The sequence below is a fragment of the Lethenteron reissneri genome, chromosome 51 (genome assembly GCF_015708825.2).
Source record: "Lethenteron reissneri isolate LAM-NWPU_2019-01 chromosome 51, ASM1570882v1, whole genome shotgun sequence".
Classification (NCBI taxonomy): Eukaryota; Metazoa; Chordata; class Hyperoartia; order Petromyzontiformes; family Petromyzontidae; genus Lethenteron; species Lethenteron reissneri.
Window position 1 is genome coordinate 2,619,458 of NC_083829.1, and position 23,323 is coordinate 2,642,780.

A 23,323-nucleotide genomic window follows, 5' to 3' on the forward strand; every position below is an offset into this window, starting at 1 on the left:
TTGTTTTTTCGGTGATTGCACAACGCAGTATTAATCGGGGTGGCCGCTGGAATTTCGAACCGCGAACCCCCTTGCAACGCCGCTACATCTGGGCCACGTCAACGCAACTTATCACCGAGTGTGTCTTGAACGCATGCGTGGTGGTGGCAACTCTTGTGCGCCAACTGCACGCAAAGTGTCGGTGACCTCACCATGGCGCTTGTACCAGGCTAGGTGCACCTTGAGGCCACGTGAAGTGTCGAGGGCCCCACTGGCTGGCAGGAGGTCACGGAACAGACCCAGGCGCCATGGGTTAAGTGAGTGAGCTGATTTTACAGATGCACCACCTGTGCTCCCTACTGTGCCCAACTTGCCGCTGGTTGTTGTGAGCCCTCGCTCCACCTGCCCTCCGGCGTTGTTTGAGGGCAGATGAGGGCACTTGATGACGCCACGGTGGCGAGATGTTAACTACCTCGCCTGATATACAGGAGGTCGTGCGTTCGATTCCGACCCTGACGCCTGTATATTTTGAGTTTGCGTGTCTCTTCCCGTCGTCGTGTGAATTTATCTCCCTGTCCTCCGGTTTGGCCCTCCACATTCAGAATCAACACGCGTTTAGAGTATTTGGGCTGCTGTAAATGTCCACGTGATAGGCCACTTCGTTGGGCTATCATTTGTGATAGCCAAGTCGCTTCTGGACAAAAAAGAGGGGCAATGCACCTCAGTGGGGGCCTTACCTTACCTGGTAAAACAAAACAAACAATTGACAGGTTAGTTTACTTGTACACAAGGCGAAGGGAGTCTCTATGCACGTCGGCAACGGAGACCGCGGGGGGTAACCCTCCCACACAAACATTCGCCGTTCATCCATCACAGCCTTGCCGGCCGGAGGGGTGAGTGGGGGGGATGCATTGCTCTAACACAGAGTTGGGAAACATCAGCACACACAGGGGCCAGAGCTAATGGGTAACGTCCGTTGGCTAAGAGATTTGTTTTTAACCCAGCCACAAACGCGAGTGACGTAAGAGTTAAGATGCTGCTTCTTCTTCTGTCCATTCGAGCTCATGGATTTCTTGCAAAATGCCTCTTGTCTGTGTGTGTGTGGTGGGGGGTGGGGGTTATGCGCAGACATGCGGTGGTTGTTGGACTACTTCCGAACGCACACACCTTGTGAAATATCAGCAACGTTACTGAGTACGTCGGTGATCTCTTACACAGAACTTGCTCCACGGGCTATTGAGTCTGTAGAGAGTGGGTTGTGAGGGGGGGGGGGGTCGCTATATCTTTGTCTTTGTGAGCGTGGCATCGACGATACGCCGGTGGAGGTGGGATAGAAGCTATCGACAACAAGACAGGGCCATGGTAACGGTGGGCATTCGGTGGCTGAGAATCGCGTTACGCTCAGCTACTCGCTAATTGGACTAGGTAATTGGAGTGGGGGGTCTCTGTCTTTCAAGGAGCTTGCACGTACTTACTGGATGTATGTTGAACTTCTTTCGCACTGTACGTAGCTCACCGTGCTCATATGAGGGTGCGGGGGAAGGACAGCGACCGAAACACAAAAAGTCGTTCTAAAGAAATTAGCTTTCAATCTAGATGATTTGAAAGTGCATAGCTCCAGTGGCTTTCTATTATCGCAAGGAAGAGCGTTCCAGACGGCCGCAAAAGCGCATCTGAAAGCGCGCGATGCGGTGACCGCCTTTGTTCGATGACCAGCCAAAAGCCGCTGTTGTTGCTGCGAGGATGACCGGAGTACACGTGACGGTTTATGCTCCTTGACGAGATCACAGCGAGGTATCTGTAGTTAATTTGTGGCAAGCACTTTGTGTGTGTAATAAGTGCGACCTTATAACGACGCATTCGTTCAGCGACAGGATGCCAATGCAGCTTCGGCGAGCACCGGACGGACATGGTCAGTGCAGCTTTACAAAACGTTGGGAAACGAAGACGCACCACAAACGTGTGTCCAGGGGTAACTAAAGTTAAATAAGGACAAATGTCCCCCGTATAGCCTGATCAAACATTTGGGGGAAAGTGCTTTATTCGAGCAACTATGAAGACGACCCGGCACGGTACACGAGGGGTTGGTGGCCAACAACCACCACGCCCGGCCGCCTTTGTCTCCCCATTGTCAATGTTTACACGCCGCACAAAGTACTCGTTTGAGGCCGAGTTGACGTAGAGGAGTCACAGGACCGGTTCAGGCCATGAGCGGGAATCGAACTCGGGTCCCCGGGTTCGTAGCGCATTATGCTAACCACTACGCCACATACATACACAAGATCAACATGCACATACACTACTGTAGTGATCTTGATTTGAAGCTTTCGTGACTGCAGTAATCAATACTCTCTGGTTCTTTCGGTAAAGTCACGTGGATAAAAAAAAAGATAGAAAAAAGAACAAAAGAAAACAGGACGTTTCGGTCGCAACACAAGCGTCCGTCTTCAGGTGATGTTACGAGGCCATTATGATAATAAAAGTAAAGATTTACTAGAAGAAAGTACCTACATTAAAATCCAACGAGATCCAACTAATACTTTAGAACGTAAGACGACTGCAATCATTGCAAATTCATTTATCCGCAAGACTGAGCAATTCCAAATGAAGCCAAGGGCCTCAAAATTACCGAGACTGTATGGGCTACCAAAGATTCATAAAATCGGCATCCCATTACTACCCATAGTAAGTACAATTGGCTCTGCCACATATAAATTAGCAAAATATATAACTAAACAAATACAGCCCTACATCGGTAGGACATCTTCATTCATAAGAACTTCAGACCATCTTGTGAATGTGATTAAATATATTAAATTTAATCCTAATGATATTCTGGTGAGTTTTGATGTGATTTATCTATTCACTAAGGTTCCAGTCATTGAGTCGCTTAAATTACTTGATAAACTAGTAAAGAATACAGGTTTACCAAAAGATATTCCAAAACTAGCTGACCATTGTTCATATAACACTTACTTCTTATGGAGAGGTGATTTCTTTAAACAAAAGGAAGAAGCAGCAATGGGCCCTCCTTTATCTCCTGCTACAGCAAATCTGTACATGGAAATCTTTGAAACAAGAGCACTTGCCTCAAGTACATTAAAACCATCTTTTTGGTTTAGATATGTTGATGACACTTTGGTTGTCTGGCCACATGGTAATTTCTAAATCATCTCAATGCACAAAACCCGGCCATCCAGTTCACCATAAAAACGGAGGTGAATAACACACTCCCTTTCCTAGATATTTTGCTTAGACATGGCCTAAATGGCAAAATAACACACAGCGTTTACAGAAAGCTAACGCACACTGATGCCTATCTGAATGCAGATTCACATCATCACCCCGCTCAGAAATCCTCTCTTATCAAGACGCTCATACAATCGGGCTAAAACAGGGTCAGATGGTGAAAGTCTAGGGAGAGAGATTAAACATGTTAAAGAAGCACTACGACAGAATGTCTACAATAAAGCTCAAATTAACAGAGCACTGAATGCCAAATCACGATCGCAAAGTAATACTGCTTAAAGTAATCAGATTATTAAAACAATTAAAATACCATATATCTCAGGAGTAACTGACAAATTATCCCGTGTTTTGCAAAAGCAAAACATTAAAGTAAGAATTGGTACATAACACAACATTCAAAAACTAGTATCTTGTACTAAAGATGAATTACCTAAATTATCCACAGAAGGTGTATATTGGATGAATTGCTCATGTGGCAGGTGCTATATTGGACAGACAGGACGTAACATCAGCGTAATACTAAAAGAACACCAAATAAATATTAAATTATCTCAAACACAACTGTCGGCAGTGGTAGAACATGCTTGCCAACAAGGCCACTCAATTTATTTTAATAACGTTGAAGTGTTGTGTAAAATTAATAATTACTGGCCAAGACTAATTAGAGAATCCGTTGAAATTGAGAGAAATACAAATAACTGTAATCGCTCTGACAGCTAAAAGTTTAGTGCGGCTTGGAAGCGTATTATCAAATAATACATATTACAATTCCTTATAGGGGAAACACATACTAATTGACTGATTACTAACGTAGTCTATAATTACAATAATCACCCCCTCCGCCACCTCTGATTTCTGCACCTGATTGGGTATAGTGATTGGGTTCAGTTATTAAATAATACACATTACAAATAATTACTAATCTACAACTGATTACTAATTATAACAATTAACTGATTACTATTCTATTATATAATTACAATACTCCCCCCTCACTGCCTCTGATCTCTGCACCTGATTGGGTTAAATGATGACGTCACCCTGCTGCTCAATTTAAGACCGGGAACAGGTGGAGGGCTTCACTCTTCTGGCAAATCGCCCGATGATGCTGGTTGATGTAATTACCATCGAAATGTCGTGCTACTCAAAAATTGTAAATGTTGTGGAATCACTCTTCAAACACACCGATGGGCTAAAGTAGTGAACTATTTGTCTTTTCATATTCTTGGTTCTTTCGGTAAAGTCATGTAGAAGGGAAGTAATAAAATAATAAAAATAAAACACAATAAAATAATGTGTTTTATTTTTATTATTTTATTACTTCCCTTCTACGTGACTTTACCGAAAGAACCAAGAAGATGAATCCCTGCAGTCACGGAAGCTTTAAATCGATATTTGTCTTTTGTCAACGTGACACATTTTTTACTTATTGGCCGTGTCGGGTGGTGGAGGGTTGCGACACATTTATAAACAACGCGATCTAACCCAAAAACCTTTATTATGAATAATATTGGTCACAAAAACCTACGTGTTAAACATACACACACAAGTTCAACACATACATACAGTGAGGGAAAAAAGTATTTGATCCCCTGCTGATTTTGTACTTTTGCCCACTGACGAAAAAATGATCAGTCTATAATTTTAATGGTAGGTTTATTTGAACAGTGAGAGAGAATAACAACAACAAAATCCAGAAAAACGCATGTCAAAAATGTTATAAAATGATTTGCAAATTAATGAGGGAAATAAGTATTTGACCCCCTCTCAATCAAAAAGATTTCTGGCTCTCAGGTGTCTTTTATACAGGTAACGAGCTGAGATTAGGAGCGCACTCTTAAAGGAAGTGCTCCTAATCTCAGCTTGTAACCTGTATAAAAGACACCTGTTCACAGAAGTAATCAATCAATCAGATTCCAAACTCTCCACCATGGCCAAGACCAAAGAGCTCTCCAAGGATGTCAGGGACAAGATTGTAGACCTTCACAAGGCTGGAATGGGCTACAAGACCATCGCCAAGCAGCTTGGTGAGAAGGTGACAACAGTTGGTGCGATTATTCGCCAATGGAAGAAACATAAAAGAACTGTCCATCTCCCTAGGCCTGGGGCTCCATGCAAGATCTCACCTCGTGGAGTTGCAATGATCATGAGAACGGTGAGTAATCAGCCCAGAACTACACGGGAGGATCTTGTCAATGATCTCAAGGCAGCTGGGACCATAGTCACCAAGAAAACAGTTGGTAACACACTACGCCGTGAAAGACTGAAATCCTGCAGCGCCCGCAAGGTCCCCCTGCTCAAGAAAGCACATATACATGCCCGTCTGAAGTTTGCCAATGAACATCTGAATGATTCAGAGGACAACTGGGTGAAAGTGTTGTTGTCAGATGAGACCAAAATGGAGCTCTTTGGCATCAACTCAACTCGCCGTGTTTGGAGGAGGAGGAATGCTGCCTATGACCCCAAGAACACCATCCCCACCGTCAAACATGGAGGTGGAAACATTATGCTTTGGGGGTGTTTTTTCTGCTAAGGGGACAGGACAACTTCACCGCATCAAAGGGACGATGGACGGGGCCATGTACCGTAAAATCTTGGGTGAGAACCTCCTTCCCTCAGCCAGGGCATTGAAAATGGGTCGTGGATGGGTATTCCAGCATGACAATGACCCAAAACACACGGCCAAGGCAACAAAGGAGTGGCTCAAGAAGAAGCACATTAAGGACCTGGAGTGGCCTAACCAGTCTCCAAACCTTAATCCCATAAAAAATCTGTGGAGGGAGCTGAAGGTTCGAGTTGCCAAACGTCAGCCTCGAAAACTTAATGACTTGGAGAATATCTGCAAAGAGGAGTGGGACAAAATCCCTCTTGAGATGTGTGCAAACCTGGTGGCCAACTACAAGAAACGTCTGACCTCTGTAATTGCCAACAAGGGTTTTGCCACCAAGTACTAAGTCATGTTTTGCAGAGGGGTCAAATACTTATTTCCCTCATTAAAATGCAAATCAATTTATAACATTTTTGACATGCGTTTTTCTGGATTTTGTTGTTGCTATTCTGTCTCTCACTGTTCAAGTAAACCTACCATTAAAATTATAGACTGATCATTTCTTTGTCAGTGGGAAAACGTACAAAATCAGCAGGGGATCAAATACTTTTTCCCTCACTGTACATACACACACAAGTTCAACACATACATAAACACGTGCATAACCAGGGCGGCCGCTGGAATTCGAACCGCGGAGTGCCTCTGCAACGAGTGGCGCACGTCACGGCCCCGGGGCGATCTGCGACGCTGGCGGGGCTTGTTGTCATCCCCAGTGCGGGAGTCAGCCGCAGTGTCACATTTCGCTCTGAGAATGCCATTGTCCTGGGCGCCGATGTGACGGACGACAGCGAGTCAAGTTTATCGTTGTCCCCCCCCCCCCCCCCGAGGCCGCCCCCTGCCAGTAACGTGAGAGTTACTGTTCACGCCACAGCCTGACTCATGACACGGTCACTCACTTTAGTTTGTTGTCTTCGTCCCCCACCCCCCGCACTTCCGAGTAGCGCGGTTGGCTACGTGCGGTGCGAAAGAAGTTCAGCACACATGAGGTACATACTCAGCATCATCATCATCAGCAGCAGCAGCAAAGGTGTCGTCACCAATATGGCCAGGAGATGGCAGAGCAACAATGGATTATTGAGACTATCTGTGCGGAGCGTTTGACTGTTACCTCCGTCTCGCGTGTGCGACTTGGCCCTGAGTCACACGCATTGATGGTATCTGCCAATCATTCCGATGCAGGTGCCTCTTTAAAGCCACGTGACTCTCTGAGGATTCCTTGTATCATCATCAGCAGCACTAGCAGCAACAGCAGCAACATTACCCCCAAAATTACAAGTTACTTGATAAAAAAAAACACATCAGAAGATGCTGGAGGCTAATGAGCCAGTGTTGGAATGTTGATACTTCTATAGTGGAGACGAGACTTCCCTTACAAAGTGGTTACTAATCTCTATCGACCCGGGAGGGATGATGGGCAGAGTCAACTTCACAACCCGGATTTGAACTCGCTTCATTCCGAATGTGAGCAGCTCGCTCCACCGCTGAGCCGCCTGGCTCAGTACATTTTTGCCACTAAGGCCACGGGGCCTTTGTGGATCGTACAGCAAAAGAACCATTCCTATCGATGCGTTGAAATGTTATTGCCTATGGTTACACAACAGTAGTTACATGCATTACACGCACGTGTGCATACACTGTAAGGCTATAACTGACTGTTTTATGTGTAAGCGTGCGAGTCTGTGTACAGAACCACCACTGTCGACAACTTTCCTTACGAAGTGGTACCAACCTTATCGACCCCAGAACGATGATGGGCTGAGCAACCCCGCAACCAGGACTTAAACTCGCAACATTCCGATTGCGAGCCGACTCGCTCTTATACCGCTGAGCCTCCTGGCTGAAGACACGGCACACTCATGTCATGTATGCATGTTGAATTTCTTTCACACCGTACGTTGCCAACCGTGCTAATCGGAGGTGCGGGGGAAAGATAACAAACTAAACACAAGCAGCAGTTCCAAAGAAAACAGTTTGACAGTCTCGATTATTTAAAAGTGCACAGCTCCCAGTGGCTACCTAAAATCGGAAGGAAGAGCGTTCCAGACGGCCACAAAAGCGGCGCATCTGAAAGCGTCGAGCAATGAGGTGACCGTCGTCTTTGTTCGAAGGCCAGCCAAAATTCGCTGCTGCCATGGTGACCGGAGTTCGCATGATGACCATCGTGCCCCATGGCATGATGATGGCATGATGATCATGCCCCATGACGCATGGTGATCATACCCAACAGGGCGTTTGCGAATAGTACAGCGAGGGAGAGAGGGAGAGAACCATGTGAATGTGGAACTGTCGCCAGGCGGATCTCGCCGATCTTGCGCACGGGATATCTCTCTCGACCTCCAGCGTGGGCTTCAACAAAACAAAAAACCGAACCCACCACCCCACGACAGCGGCGCCAAACAGCGGGGTCGCTATAGGCACAGCAGCCGCGCAGAGAAGGGGAGGTGTTGCCGCAACAGTTGCCGCTCCGCCCTCGCGAAAGCGAGTGAATGAATGGATGTGAATGGACGCTGTGAGTACGACACCCACCAGGAAAGCATCGTGGTCTCCAGGGGATACACGAACTTTAAAAGGGCCGAGACGCGTTCACAACGAGGCGAGAGTTGGATTTCACTCGGGCGAGAGAGACAGGAAGAGAGAGATTCACGCGCACACGGCAGAGAACACAATAAATAGATAGCCATGCCCAAGCACTTGCCCTCGGTGGACACCCTGGATATGGAGAACCGAGACCCCGTCAACATCAACGAGCACGTTCGAGTGAGTACCACACACGCATTGCGCACACCAAAGGTCGCTTTTGGCTCGCCGCGAACAAAGGCTGTCACCGCATCGCGCGCTTTCGGACGCGCTTCTGCGCCCGTCTGGAACGCTCTCCCATTCCGATATTGAGCAGCCACTGGAACTATGCACTTTTAAATAATGGAAATTAAAAGCTCATTTCCTTAGAACTGATTTTAGTATTTAGTTTGTTGTCCTTCCGTCGCACCTCCGATTAGCACGGTTGGTTATGTACGGTGCGAAAGAAGTTCAACATACAAACATACACGTGGAGACGCAGAAGCCGAGTTCAGTTCGTATGTTATACGAAAGTACCCATATAATGCTCCACAACAGATAACAAGTTAGTATCCAGCATTGCATTATACTTGTTTGGGTATTAACATGGCCCCCATAGTTTAGATGGAATGCTCTTGCCAATAGTATTCCTTCAACGGAGGAGAAACAGCAAAACTACTCGAACGCTTAACTTCGGAAGCCCTCTCTTCGTGGGCCAGCAGACCTCGACATTGGCATTGAGCTCAGAAAACAATTGCCGTACGCGAGAATATAATGGGATTAACAGGTCTGAATCCGCTTCTGATGAGATCCTGAAAATCGAAACCGGTTCAGAGTTTGCCCGACCCATCAACAGATCCTGTCCGGATAATGTTTGGGTCCGGAAAGCCAAGATGCCGCTCAAAACATTGTTTGTTTGTGTTTGGAGACAGGACGGAGTTTAGCAACTGCGTACGTGCGGTAGTTTCGTGTGCGTATAGACCATGGGGGCAGCCAACGGCTCAGGAGCCGCATTCGGCTCTCGAGAGGACTGCTTCATATTTATTAAGGAGCCACCGTCTATCGTATTCACCACGTGCATTGTGGCTCTTGATATTTATTGAGGTTTTTTTTTTTTTCGAAAAAGATGCCTCTACTTGTTCTTTTGTTTGCCGTCCCCTGAGGTTCACATAACAGTCAACACCCTACCTGGTTGATTACGTTCTTCCTGAGAATGCTAAATTTGTGAGGTGTATACGCACACACACTGAGATCAGTGAATTTCATTGCAAGGACACATCGTGCTGCTGTCAAACCCCCAATGGTTTCAAATGTGTAGCGGCCCTCACAATGATGATGTTTCATCGGCAAAAGCGGCCCCCCTCTGAAAATGAGTGAACACTTGCGCTAGATGATAATAATGTGGAGGCTTTCATAAATCCAATGCTAGATGAAGGCCCTCCGCCTTGTCATTCGTGGCCGTTGATTGACCATACTTCATCACTTTGGTCAGTGCGGGTTGGTTAAGAGACGGGGCGAGGAGCAGTTCAGATATCACTCGGCCGCTGATTATAGCCCCTGGCCAGGAATGGAACTCAGTTTGCCGCTCAATGCCAATGAGTAGGAAGAATCGATAATATAGGTTTCTTTGGGTAAGATAGCATAAATATAAATGCGTCGTTAAACCCGCCACAATCCGCCACAGCCAATTAGTAAGGTTTGTCACGTAAACAGAACACGGCAATTCGTTACTAATACAGCACACCGGTGTGTTGGAGAGCAAATCCACAACATTTACAATCTGTGTACGACGCTTCACCAGTAATTACAACTAGCTTCATCAGGCGACAGCCAGATTTGTCGCGAAAGCCTACGAGATAAACTGGGTAGGAAGAATTTCTCGAATGTAAAATGAACGATATAAAAATGTATTGAATATTAAAAAACTATTTCTTCCGAGTGTTCTCGGTTACTGTGTTCTAAACACAATCGTTGAGAATACAAATGTGTACATTTATGTTAAAACGGTTTGGTTTCTTTAAAATATCTGTACTTTCCAATTGAGAATCCCGGTTCACCCGCGGGCCGGTGGGGAAATTGCAAATGAGAAAAAAAAATGTCTTAAAATATTTTAGTACCTCTCATGTGTACACTTCATTGCTTATTTACGCTCTCGGTTGGCATCAAATCCCCATATTCGGCAGCACCCAAAGATTCTTCTTCACCGGGTCCCATTTATTTTTGGACGTCTCTTTGTCATAATCTCTCTCTCTCTGTGTCCGTGTCCACGTGGCCACGCGGCAGGTGCTCTTCGAGGACGTGTTCGCCGAGCCGGAGGGTTCGCACAGCATCCCCGGCGTGTGGAGGTGCGCCTTCAGGACCTACAACGGCACCAAGTGGTTCTGCTACCTGCTGCTCTCCGTGCTGTGCGCCGTGCCGCTGTCGTGCTGCTGGGGCTGCGACTTCGCGTGCGCGCAGTTTTCCCACGTGTGGAACGTGACGCCGTGCCTGCGCATGTGTCGCATGAACATGATCTGCCTGCAGATGTTCAGCGCCACGTGCATCCGTTGCTGCCTCGACCCGGTGTGCGAGTCGTGCGCGCTGTGCTTCTCGAAGATCAAGGTTGAGAATGTCTAGCCCCGGGCGGCGAGGGCGAGGGTGGATGTGTGGATGTCTCGCCCGAGGGTGGTGGTGAGGGTGGATGGATGGGTGGATGTCTCGCCCGAGGGTGGTGGTGAGGGTGGATGGATGGGTGGATGTGTAACCCTGGGGGTGGGGGTGAGGGTGGGTGGGTAGATGACGGAACGCGTTGCCGTTTGGTAATAATTCAATCAGAGGCGGTAAAGGTGTTTACATCTGTCTTGAGAATTTACCCTCTTTAAACTGGCATCTACCCCCCTCCCCCGCCTAGTTCTGGCCGTTTAACTTGCAGGTTCTGTTTATTCAATGGCTTTCCATGCACGGCGGTGGCGCATTGTTGGGATCTACGGATGAAATGCGCCACTTTAACAAATGTAAATTATCATCAGAGTAGCAGCAGCTATGGGGGGGGATAAACAAAACACGGTTTATGGCCCCAAGTAGCTCAGGGGGGGGGGGGGGGGGGTTGGGGGGGGCGTACCCGGATTGGTGAATGAAATTACGAATGCACCAAATACAGGGTACTTCAAATAAATGTTAACACTTCCGATAATTTGCAAGAATACCACAAGAAATGTTGTGCCTCCGGGCTCTGGAGACCACCTGGAGAAGATTCCAGGAATATGTTGATAATGGTGGCGAACAAGTGGAGACTGTTTGACTTTTTGAAGCTATTAACATTACATGTGTTATCATGTTGCAGTGTATTATCCGTTATTTTACCATTAAAAACGATAATCCCCTATAAGTGGTAAACATAGTTAAGCACCCTGAACTTACCGCGTGAATGAAATTACGAACCCACCATGCAATTATCGCGTGTGTATCGGCTCAGATTTGAGATCACAAATAAACACTTGAAGCCAATTAACGCATCAACGCCATTTCATCTCGAGCACGTTATTGCAGCAAACTTGTCCGCAATCATAGGTATATCTCAGTAGAAGGAAGGCCATGGACCGGCCGACGTCTTTGGGAAAAGACACCGCCACCTGCCGATATGAGGACACCACTGGAGCTGTGGCACTTAGAAATCGTCGAGATTAACAATCTAATTTCTTTCGCACCCGCAGGTTGTGTGTCAGTTTGTTGTCCCCCCTGCACCCGCGCACCTCCAATAAGCGCGGTTGGCTCCGTACGGTGCGAAAGAAGTTCAACATCCATACATACACAACATACGTACATAGACAACATCCATACATAAGTACACAACATGCATAGATAGCATACATTCCAAACATAATACATACACAACATCCATACATACATACGCGGCCGTCCATAAATGACGTCACGAACCTAGGGGGGGGTTAGACATTTGTGACGATGTGACAACGGGGAGGTGGGGGGGGGTTGAGAAAGGTGACGTCACATCAAAATGCGCAACTTTAAATAAATATAGACAACACGTTCTAGTTAATGAAATAGACTTTTTAATAAATGCTTTCTCCTACAACATCGAAGTGCAGCGCCACATTAAATACGCACTACAATGGCAATAGTTTAAAGCGATTTGACGCATGTTTTATTTTTGGGGGGGAGGGGCAGAGCTTTGTGACGTCATATTTGAGGGGGGGGGGTCTGACTTTTTGTGACGCCGTGTGACTAGGGGGGGGGGTGGTAAGAAATCGTCCAAAATCGCGTGACGTCATTTATGGACGGCCCCTACACAGCATTCACACATACACAACATATATACATGCACAACATATATACATGCACAACATCCATACACACAACATGCATACACACAACATGCACGGGCAAATGTGCGTGCTGCGTGGCTGCTGCGACCCCACGTGGTCACAGCCAGGGATGATCGACGGACAAGGCGCCTGGGTGACTCCTTAACGAATGAACGAATGCCCCTGCCAGGCCACTGACTCGACACGTCTTTGAGCCGAGGCTCGAGTCGTGGTGCTGCGCGTGTCTTGTCGGTGAGATCATTCCCGTGTCGGGACATTTGAGGTACAAGTCAGGTTCAAGTTCAAGTTCATTTATTAGGTATAGCCCTGTGAGCCATTCGGTTCTTGAATCGGGTGCAACCGCAACAAACAAAAAATAAAAACATGAACAAGAAAACATCTTAAAGTGAATATGTGACTATGTGCAAACAGAAAATCCAAGAAAATACAGCAAGATGTTGCAGAAAAAACACCGTACACCAACGCTGTGTGCAAAAATCCCAGTGGGATGCAAGTCAAACAACAACAACAACCACAAGACAACTTAGATTAAAGCCATCAGTCTTACTCCGTACTACAACAAACAAACATGGCCAAACCAAAAAACTTTTCGAAATCACCAAAATAAAGCCATGAAAGCAATGAAACAGTGATCATAGGAACTGTGACGGAATTTTCACAATAAACGACGAGGTGCTGTGGGCATGTCTCAAGAGGAACGTATTGGCCCTCGCAGAGACACTGAGCCAACACCTCTCAGAGCCTGGGTTGGAACCCCGGTGCCTGGATGTCCGTGTCTTTTATATTATTATATGTGGAGATGGATATGTGTGAATGATACCGATGTATTGTCTGCCTGTCCGGTATATTATTTACGGTATATTCTCCACAACGATGATGACGACGATTATTTAGTGTTATGCCCGGAGTTAGATTGCAATACAAAAAAAGCGACGTGACATGATTACGGGCCCTTGTGAGGGACATAGCGCAGTACAACGTCCCCACATCACCTCTCTGTGGTCAATTCGCTAAGCAAAACACGGCGGTGAGTCAGCAGAGGACGGCTTCCTCCTGCTGCGGTGCATTGTGTGTTGGCAGTGGATAATCGTAACAATTCCATTTATATTCGTGGTTCTTTCGGTAAAGTCACGTAAATAGAAAAAAAAATGAAAATAAAATTAAATAAAAATTAAAAAATTTCAATCATGAATTGAAAATAATAAAAGCAGAAAACCCACGACGTTTCGATCGCAACACAAGCGGTCTTCATCAGGTGGAGAGAAAAAAGGGGGCAAGCCTCCAAATGTAACTGCTGATAAGGGCTCCAGAGTGAGTGGGCGGTGGAAAGGGCTGCGCAAGAGACGGGGGGAGAGAGAAGGGGTGGGGCAGAGATAGATCTGAAACACGGCAGGACCAATACTTCTGCCGTAGCTGCCGTAGCTGATCATTACTTTAATGCGGCTGGCTCACATGAAATTGATTTCTCTAAGACGATGGTACTGTGCAAGCCGACTGGCTATCAACAAAGATTGGTTCACCATAGTCCATCCATAAAAACAGACACAATTTCAACCGAGACGACGGTTTTAAACTCAGCAATCATTGGAAATATGTCATCAACCACTTTGGGTCATGTCTTGAATTTGTGTTATCTTGTCAACCTCTACCGTCAGCAGTGTGGATGGGTGTAGCGAGGTGCAATTCCCTCCCACCCACTGCCCCACCCCTTTTCTTATTATTTTCAATTTATTGTTTTAATTTTATTTAAAATGTATCTTATTCTTTATATTTTATTTTGAAAATTTTCTATTTAAGTGACTTTATTGAAAGAACCAAGAATATGAATTCCTGCAGTCACGAAAGTTTAAAGTCAAAATTTTATTCCATTTATATAGCAGATTTTCATCAAGGATCACAAAGCCCTGGACAGGACACAGAAGCAGCAGCAAACACTCAGCATAAACAATAATTATGTTTAAATACATTTTAAGACTCAATTTACTAAAGTAAGTAAAAGTTTAATAAGCGGAGGCGAATAAATAGGGTTAATGACAATTTTATTTGCTGGCCATACTCGCCACTCTCCATGTGGCCACAAGACCTGGGGTGGTCACCTGGGGCCAGTTCGCTTGCACTGTTAGCTGTTGAGTTTTAACTTTAGAAATCTGCTTCTGCAGATGTTTTGCAAATGTTTTTTTTCTTACTTTATAGAGAGTGCGTAAATATCGATACTAGAGAGGTCGATAGTATGTGCATAAACATTCAGTTATGTTTAACGAATGCTTGGGTTAGCTTTTGCTATCCCTAGCAATACTCCATTATACTGGTAGGAACTTCCTGGTTACACCAGCCCACAGGGGATTATTGTGTCCGTCGTGCAGGGAGGGGCTGGGTGGGGAGGGAAGGGCTGGGTGGGGAGGGGAGGGTGGGGAGGGGCCGGGTGGGGAGGGAAGGGCTGGGTGGGGAGGGGAGGGTGGGGAGGAGCTGGGTGAGGATGGTGGGGAGTGGCTGGGTGGGGAGGGTGGGGAGGGGCTGGGTGGGGAGGGTGGAGCTGGGTGGGGGGTGGGAGGGGTGGGGCTGGGTGGGGAGGGGCTAGTCACCCCGTGGTGCCCTTATAAAGACTCAACGTGTAACCTACTCACGCCGGCTTGGGCCCACCCTCACAGTCGGGCATATCTGCGGAATACACCACGCCGTCGTTGACCCTGGCCATTGACCGAACAACCCAACGTTCCTACCAGCTCCCTCCGCAGGAATGTGTTTTTGGCAATTACGTATGTATGTGTAACGACTCAAAGAGACATTTATTTAAAGACTTCCACAATAAGGGACCCGAGACTTCGTGCTTGTCTTCCAGCTTGTGTCTTCCTCCGAACGTCTCCACTCCTTGTGCTCTCTCCTTACATATCCCTCAACCCCCATTCTCGAACCTTCTTGTCCTTTTTTTACCTTTAGCCAATCCCTGTCCGTTCACTCAGTCGGCGGAAGCGCCCCGGGAGAACGAATTTCAAGGCTGGACTCCTCAGCTATATAAACCCTTGTCAAAGCCATCTCTTTGGCATACCTCAGCAACTGTTTTCGCTGTGGTGGTCCCCACCTGATGACGGACGTTTGTGTTGCGCCCGAAACGTCGTGATTTAATTCAGTTGTTTTCGCTTTTTTATTATTTTATTATTATTTTCACCTACGTGACTTTACCAAAAGAACCAAAGAGTATGGAGACACGTGATCTTGGGCCGTTCTCGCTTCTGCAGATGTTTTTAGAGATGCCAGAGAGGTAGATGGTAGATACATACACATTCAAGTAATGTTTGACGCATAGTTGGGTTAGCTTTTGCTGTCCTTAACGTAACCAGTGTGCTTGTGTTACTAAACATTCCTGTGGAGGGAGCTGGTAGGAACGTTGGGTTGCTCGGTCAATGGCAAGGGTCAACGGCGGCGTGGTGTATTCCGCAAATATGGCCGACTGTGAGAGCGGGCATAAGCCGGCATGAGTAGGTTAAACGTTGAGTTTTATAAGGGCACTACGGGGTGACCAGCCCCTCCCCACCCAGTACCACCACTTCCACCTCCACCCAGCCCTTCCTCACCCTCCCATCTTCACCCAACCCCACACCTCCCATTTTTGGATGCACGACGGACGGACACAATAATCCCCTGTGGGCTGGTGGTACCAGGTGGTTCCTACCAGTATAAATGGTGCATATATTCGCAGTGCATTTGCAGTTCTTTAGAAACTCCCCCCTTTTTTGTTGCCCACATAATGCACGAGCTTGATACACGGTGGTTTGGCTGCGGCAGCTCCTTACGATTACAATTTCCCTCCCTTTATCACTGCTAATCCTACATAATATACTAGCATAATATGACTTTGAAAGCCCCCCACCACCTACTACACATTCCACAACAAGTGACTAATCCCATATCTGCATTTGCCATCAATATGCTTAATTCCGCTGTTGATATGTAAACTCCTTTGTCAAGGCACTCTCCTCCCCCGACCCAGCTTAAATATACGCTGCCAAGCTTGGCGGTGTTCATTGGGACGCTGTCTTTCCGACAACTCTGTTTCTTCACCTGAGGACGGCTGCTTGTGTTGTGGCCGAAACGTCGTGAGAAGTTTTATTTTATTATGTTTTATTTATATTATTTTATTATTTCCCTTCTACGTGACTTTACCGAAAGAACCAATAAGATGAATCCCTGCAGTCACGAAAGCTTTAAATCGAAATTTAAAGGTAGATGGTAGATACATACACACACATTCAAGTAATGTTTGACGCATGGTTGGGTTAGCTTTTGCTGTCCCTAAGGTAACCAGTGTGCTTGTGTTACTAATAAATGGTGCATATATTCGCACTATAATACAATTAAGTCATTAAGAGGACGTTAAACTTGTCACGGTTGGCTTGGGATAAATTGGTTGGTACGTTAGGCCACGCCCTATCGTCACGTGCAGGCGAGGCAGTCACGTGATGAAATCGCTAGTCACGTGCCCAACTGGACGAGGTGAGCTGCTGTTGAAATTGAGGCTTAACCGTTACAATTTAATCCGTCGCAATCCTTACAATAAACCATTAACACAGTTATGTTTTATCATACATATTTGATATTAGTGACCTTGCAATAGTAGTTAAGTTTTCATATATATTTTTTATATTTGCATAAATGTAAATATGCGATATTAATGGTAGGATACATTCCCTCAGGATTTTGAAGAACGGGAGGCCTGTATCGGTTGGGGGGGGGCATTCTTTTAGCCATCCCGTCGATATTACAGGTTTGATATATATGTACACTTATTTGTTATTAGTTTTATAGTTTTCAAATATGTACGATAGTGTGCAAATGTTATAGTATCAAATAGTTATTGATCATTTGCAGTGTTAATATTGTAAAATGTTGAGCCGCCATTATTGAGGCCTATTTGCTTAGTTGGAACCTGCCTCTTTGAATATCTAAGTGACACATTGTTATGTATTTGCTTAATTGATCAATAATTAATAGTATTATAAATTCTAGTTATGATAAGCACCGTAATGATTCTCAGTTGTCTTTCAGACAGCTCTGTCTTCACCTGAGGACGGCTGCTTGTGTTGTGGCCAAACGTGATAATTTTATTTTTATAATTTTATTATTTCCCTTCTACGTGACTTTACCGAAAAAACCAGAAGATGATTCTCAGTACTGTTTACGATCCTAGTATTAATCGGAACGGGGCTATGTTATAATATTGTATAAGTATGGTAATCTGGAATAAGCATATTGTAAATCGTAGTTGGATAGGTTATGTAAATACTAGGATAATGATGGTAATACAAATAATAGGTAAAATAGCTGTATTTATCATAGTTAAGTTAGGAAAAGCATAGTATAATGGATAGTTATGATTAGTATGATATAAATGGTTGAAATAAGTATAGGGAGTTTTTATTATTAAAAAATGTTTACAATCGTGATACTCTTAGGTTTTTTCGGTAAAGTCACGTAGGTAAAAATAAAATTTAAATTAATAAAAGTAAGAATAGAAATAAAATAATAAATCACGACGTTTCGGAGGCGACACAAGCTTCTGTCTTCAGGTGGAACCGTCACAGCACGATTGCTGTATCAAGTACCAAGAAGATGACTTGATACAGCTATCGTGCTGTGACGGTTCCACCTGAAGACGGAAGCTTTTGTGTTGCCTCCGAAATGTCGTGATTTATTATTTTATTTATATTATTACTTTTATTAATTTTAATGTAATTTTTTTACCTATGAGACTTTACCGAAAAAACCTAAGAGTATGAATCCTTGCAGTCACGAAAGCTTCAAATCTAGAATACAATAGTGATGCCAGCACGTCGATATTACAGGTCCGTTGGCGTAGCTGGGAGCCGGACGAAACGCGTTCCTTCGGAGTGGGCAGGTAGGAACTTGGTTGGACAGCGCATTCATGCACGACAGACAAATATGCACGACAGACAGACAAATATGCACGACAGACAGACAAATAATCCCTGGTGGGCAGTGTGGAACTGTTGTTCCTACCTGTATAACAAGATAACTTAAGGTAGCCAGGCAGCCAGCCAGGTAGCCAGCCCCCTTAACTATCGGCCCCTCCCCCTTGCTTAGGCCCCTCCCCTGACCCCCCCTCCCTCAGGCCACTCTGCTGACCCCCCCTCCCTTACGGCCCCTCACCTGACCACCCCCCCCATATCCTTAGGCCCTCCCCTGACCACCCCCATATCCTTAGGCCCCTCCCTTGACCCCCGTCCCTTAGGCCCCTCCCTGACCACCACCCCCATATCCTTAGGCCCTCTCCTGAACCCCCCTCCCTCTAGGCCCCTCCCCTGACCACCCCCCCCCCATATCCTTAGGCCCCTCCTTGACCCCCCCCCCTCAGGCCCCCGCTCCTGACTGCCCCCTTCCTTCGGCCCCTCCCTGACCCTCCCTTAGGCACCTCCCCTCTCGTACCCGGCAGTAGGTCTCCACAAATCAAAGAGCTGTTTATATATATATTTATGCACGACAGACAGACAGACAAATAATCCCTGGTGGGCAGTGTGGAACATATTGTTCCTACCTGTATAACCCAATTTTGAACCCTCGTCAACCTCTCGGAAAGGATTGCCACCAAAACTTAAATTTCATCACTTATTGATGACCTCACTGTGTCCTCGATAACGATCACAGCCAGGAAAGAACGAGGCACAATGGGCACGGGTCACAGCAAGAATCCATTATGCTAATTGTGTGTATGTTGAACTTCTTTTGCACTGTACAATCGTGCTAATCAGAGGTGCGGGGGAAGGACAAACTTAACACAAGCAGTTCTAAAGAAATTAGTTTTAATTATAGATTTAAAAGCGCATACATTCAGTGGCTTCCTGATATTGAAAGGAATAGCGTTCCACACGGCTGCAGAAGCCACATCTGAAAGCGTGCAATGCGGTGACAGTCTTTGTTCAATGGCCAGTCTAAAGCCGCCACTGCTGCGAGGATGGACTTGAGTTTGCGTCAATAGATAAATAAGTAATATAAAAAAACTTTTTTAATAACACGCTTTTATGAAATGTACGAGTAATGGCAGAACTCCACGACTCCAGGAAGTGGCCCCGAAGCTTGCCATAACGTAAGGTACAGTGGCCAATTACAACCAACGTCAGTTGACCGTGAACAATTAGACCCAAGCCTAAACATAATATATTTTTATGATAGAATATGGTATTGTCATCAGTATGACATAATCATAGCAAGTTTGCAGTCGATACCACATTGGGAAGTGGGTTAAAATTTAGTAACAAGATTTGAGGATACAACAACGACAAACTGAGTTAAAAGAAAGCGTGTAATAAAGGCATTGATTACACTTGACTCCACTCGGAGAGAGAGCAGGTTGACCCCGTCACGGCCCCTGTATCACCGTGGGGACTGCAGCCGCCTCAGCAAAAAACGACCGGGAGTGGGAAGGGCACAGCACATGGAGTGCCGTGGTCCTCAGAACATGGGGTTACCAGGGTCATCGGTGCTGATCCTGGATCGTGAGCTGAGCTGTTCCTGGGGCCGCTGCAAAGGGTGAGAACTCGGAAGGCCACGATGAGTCTCATTTTGCAAGAGTGACCCGGGGAAACGAATTTGTTAGTAGTGGCCAATGATCGCTGCTGTGTACTGGAGTGTCATTGAATATTTAGCAGTGTATTTTCGAATTTGTCAATTTGGACCATGATTGCTGGCACGTGATGGCCTGCTCCTGCAAATGACGTCATGGAATCTTTCATGTCCACTGTGAGTGAAGCAGACAGTGCGTAGTGATACTTTGGATATCACACACCGAAGTGCTAACCAGGGCGGCCAGCCGATTCAAATCGCAAACCTTGGCAACGAGTGGTGAGCGCGCTACTTCTGGGCGATGTCACAATCCAAAGAGTATGACCACTGAGATGGAGCAATTAAATCATGCTGGTGCCATCACCAGATCGAGAAAGATTGAGATGGTTTGGGGGAGGCCTTTTTCCGGCAGTGGAATGGCCATGGAGGATGAAGTCACATCAAACTTGCAGCCACTAGCGCTGCAACCATTCAAGGTGATATTTAAGAAATAACTAGCTTGTTTGCCCATTCTAGGACCGAAGCTGTAATATTTATGAAAAGATTGAGCAGAGTGTAATTGTATGTGTAATTTATTGTCAGTGAATCTTGCACAAAAGGATGTCATCAAACACTTCACTGCATTTCATTGTAGCACTGCATTAATGGCAGTGATTCTTGCACAAAACTGTCAAAAACACCTCACTTCATGTCACTTGCACTGTATAACTGACCTTCAATTGTTAAAATTCGCTGCTTTGATGCTTTAATCTCTTCTGCTTTCGGTCACGGGTTGAAATAAATAGGAATTCGATACAATATCTGGAAAATCACCGAGAATTTATATTTTACCATAATGTAGAAATAAGAAATAACACCAAATCCACTTTGTTGCTGCGTAGAATTGTTATTAGATTCACTTTCAATAAATAATATGTCAAACTTGAAGCGAATTTGCGATTTTTTTAAAATTTCTGCTCGACCTTTGCGCGAGTGTAAAAATCCACCCATCATGAATTTAATGGCGGGGGGGGGGTTGCGGTATGTAGAGTGAGTCACACGCGTAACACAAACATAGGAGTATTCTTAGATTCGCAACCCCAAATTGCTCTAATTAATCGAATTTCTAAGGAGTGGATTGTCACCCCCATACCGATGGTGGAGCCAACACGGAGTAACGGAAAATTGTGTCAGTTCAGCATCATAGTGATGATGGGCCACTCGGTGACTTCGAAACCAGGGGTGAGGTCAAATGGCCCCAAGGCAGGAAGTTGAAAACTTAGTCTTCCTTTTGTTACCAATTGAGAAACCCAGGGCCATGTGAACGTAGAGTATAATAAACAAAACCAACATTTTTTTATTTTACCAGGTAAGGCCCACTGAGATATATCTTTCTTTTTCAGAAGCCATCTGGGCAAAAAATGATAGCTCAACGAAGTGGCTTATGGTGTTCACATTTATAGCAACCAAATACTTAAGGAATCACTGCACCAGATTGAATTAAATGATAACGTCACCCTGCTGCTGCTCTATTTAAGACCGGGAGCAACAGGAGAGCTTCACCATTCTTGCCCGATGAAGCTGATTGTAATTACCAGCGAAACGTCATACTCAAATTTTAAAATGCTGTTGATTCTCTCATCAACACACCAGTGGGCTAAATAAGTGAATTATTTTGTCCTTTGAAAAACGTGACACATTTTTTACTGTTTGGCCGTGTTGGGTGGTGGAGGGTTACGACACATTTATAAATAACGCGATCTGACCCAAAAACCTATGTTATGAATAATATTGGTTGCGAAAGCCTACGTGTTAAACAAATACTTTAAATGCATATTTCTAATTTGTCGAGGGAAAACCGGAGGACCCCTAGAAATAACCATACAAGCACAAGGGGAGAGAGACATGCAAACTCCAGGCGCCTGGGTCGGGATTGAACTTACAACCTCCTGCATACCAAGCGAGGGTAGGTAAACATATCATCATCGTGGCACTCTCGCCTACGTGGCACCCAAATGAAAGCATTGTAGGCGCCCGTGAAAAATAGGGGCACGAGTGAGCTCAGACCCTAGCCTGGGACGAAGGGCCTTTCCGGGAATGAAATACAGATCGTGTTTCTGTTTGCGGTATTGACAAGTGTGAAGCCGCAGCATAATCTATGAAGAATGCAGTGTTTAACAGAAGTGCCAAGACTTTGTAATTACATTTCAAATAAAACCATGTTTATTTTTTTCATAACTGGGATTACAGTACATTTCTCTGTGTTATATTTACATGTCTATCAGCATCTGTGGTTTTGTGTATGTGTGCGTGTGTATGTAGGTAGTGGATCGCACCCTGCGCTATGGACCCAGTTACCAGAATTTCAGTACCACTGACGGGTCAACAGTCCTGGGTCTTCCGTGGGTCGACTCAAACTCAGGTGAGAGATCTGGTGCGACATGCAAAGATCGTCAACTTGGCAAACAAAGGTGGCCGGGAATGGTCACCCAGTCCATTGTGTACCATGCCGGCCTTGCCCCAACAGTTTAGCACCTCGGCTTTTGGGTGAATTTATAAATAATTGGAAAAAAAGGCGTTTACTGGGAGGGTTTGTCGGGGAAGCGAGTTGCCGTGCATGACTACTTCCTCTTGAATTTAAATGTGTCATCTTCTGAAAGCACGCCTTCATGTTGCTGTGCAGCTTCTTTGCATTTCTATTCGCCAGTAAACAGATCCATGTTAAAAGTAGCAGCGAGTATGGAGAGTGGGCCTCATTGCTGACGCCACACAGTGTCGGAGCAGAATCACAACACCACTTGACGAGCCTTTGTCGTTAACAACAGCGCTTGACAGTGCCATGCGGTGGACCCTTGAGCAGTGACTAATTCATACAATTGGCGGTAGCAGTAAATCATCATCGTGGCTGCCAAATCCCTAATGGTTTCAAATGTGTGGCGGCCCTCACACTGATGAGTCTTATGGTTCCCTCTGGAAATTAATGAAGAACACTCTGTTATGTATATATTATATATACATAACAGAGTTATGTATATATAGTATATATAATACA

The 23,323-nt window shown here is 45.5% G+C and overlaps 1 protein-coding gene across 1 annotated transcript; it reads left to right on the forward strand.

Moving 5' to 3' along the window:
* Positions 1-8,341: 8,341 nt before the first annotated feature.
* On the forward strand, positions 8,342-11,878 carry LOC133355567 (caveolin-3-like). The gene is made up of 2 exons (XM_061572906.1): positions 8,342-8,593; positions 10,676-11,878. Exons 1-2 carry the CDS (start codon positions 8,516-8,518, stop codon positions 11,006-11,008), a joined length of 411 nt encoding a protein of 136 aa, XP_061428890.1. The 5' UTR covers positions 8,342-8,515; the 3' UTR covers positions 11,009-11,878.
* Positions 11,879-23,323: the final 11,445 nt, after the last annotated feature.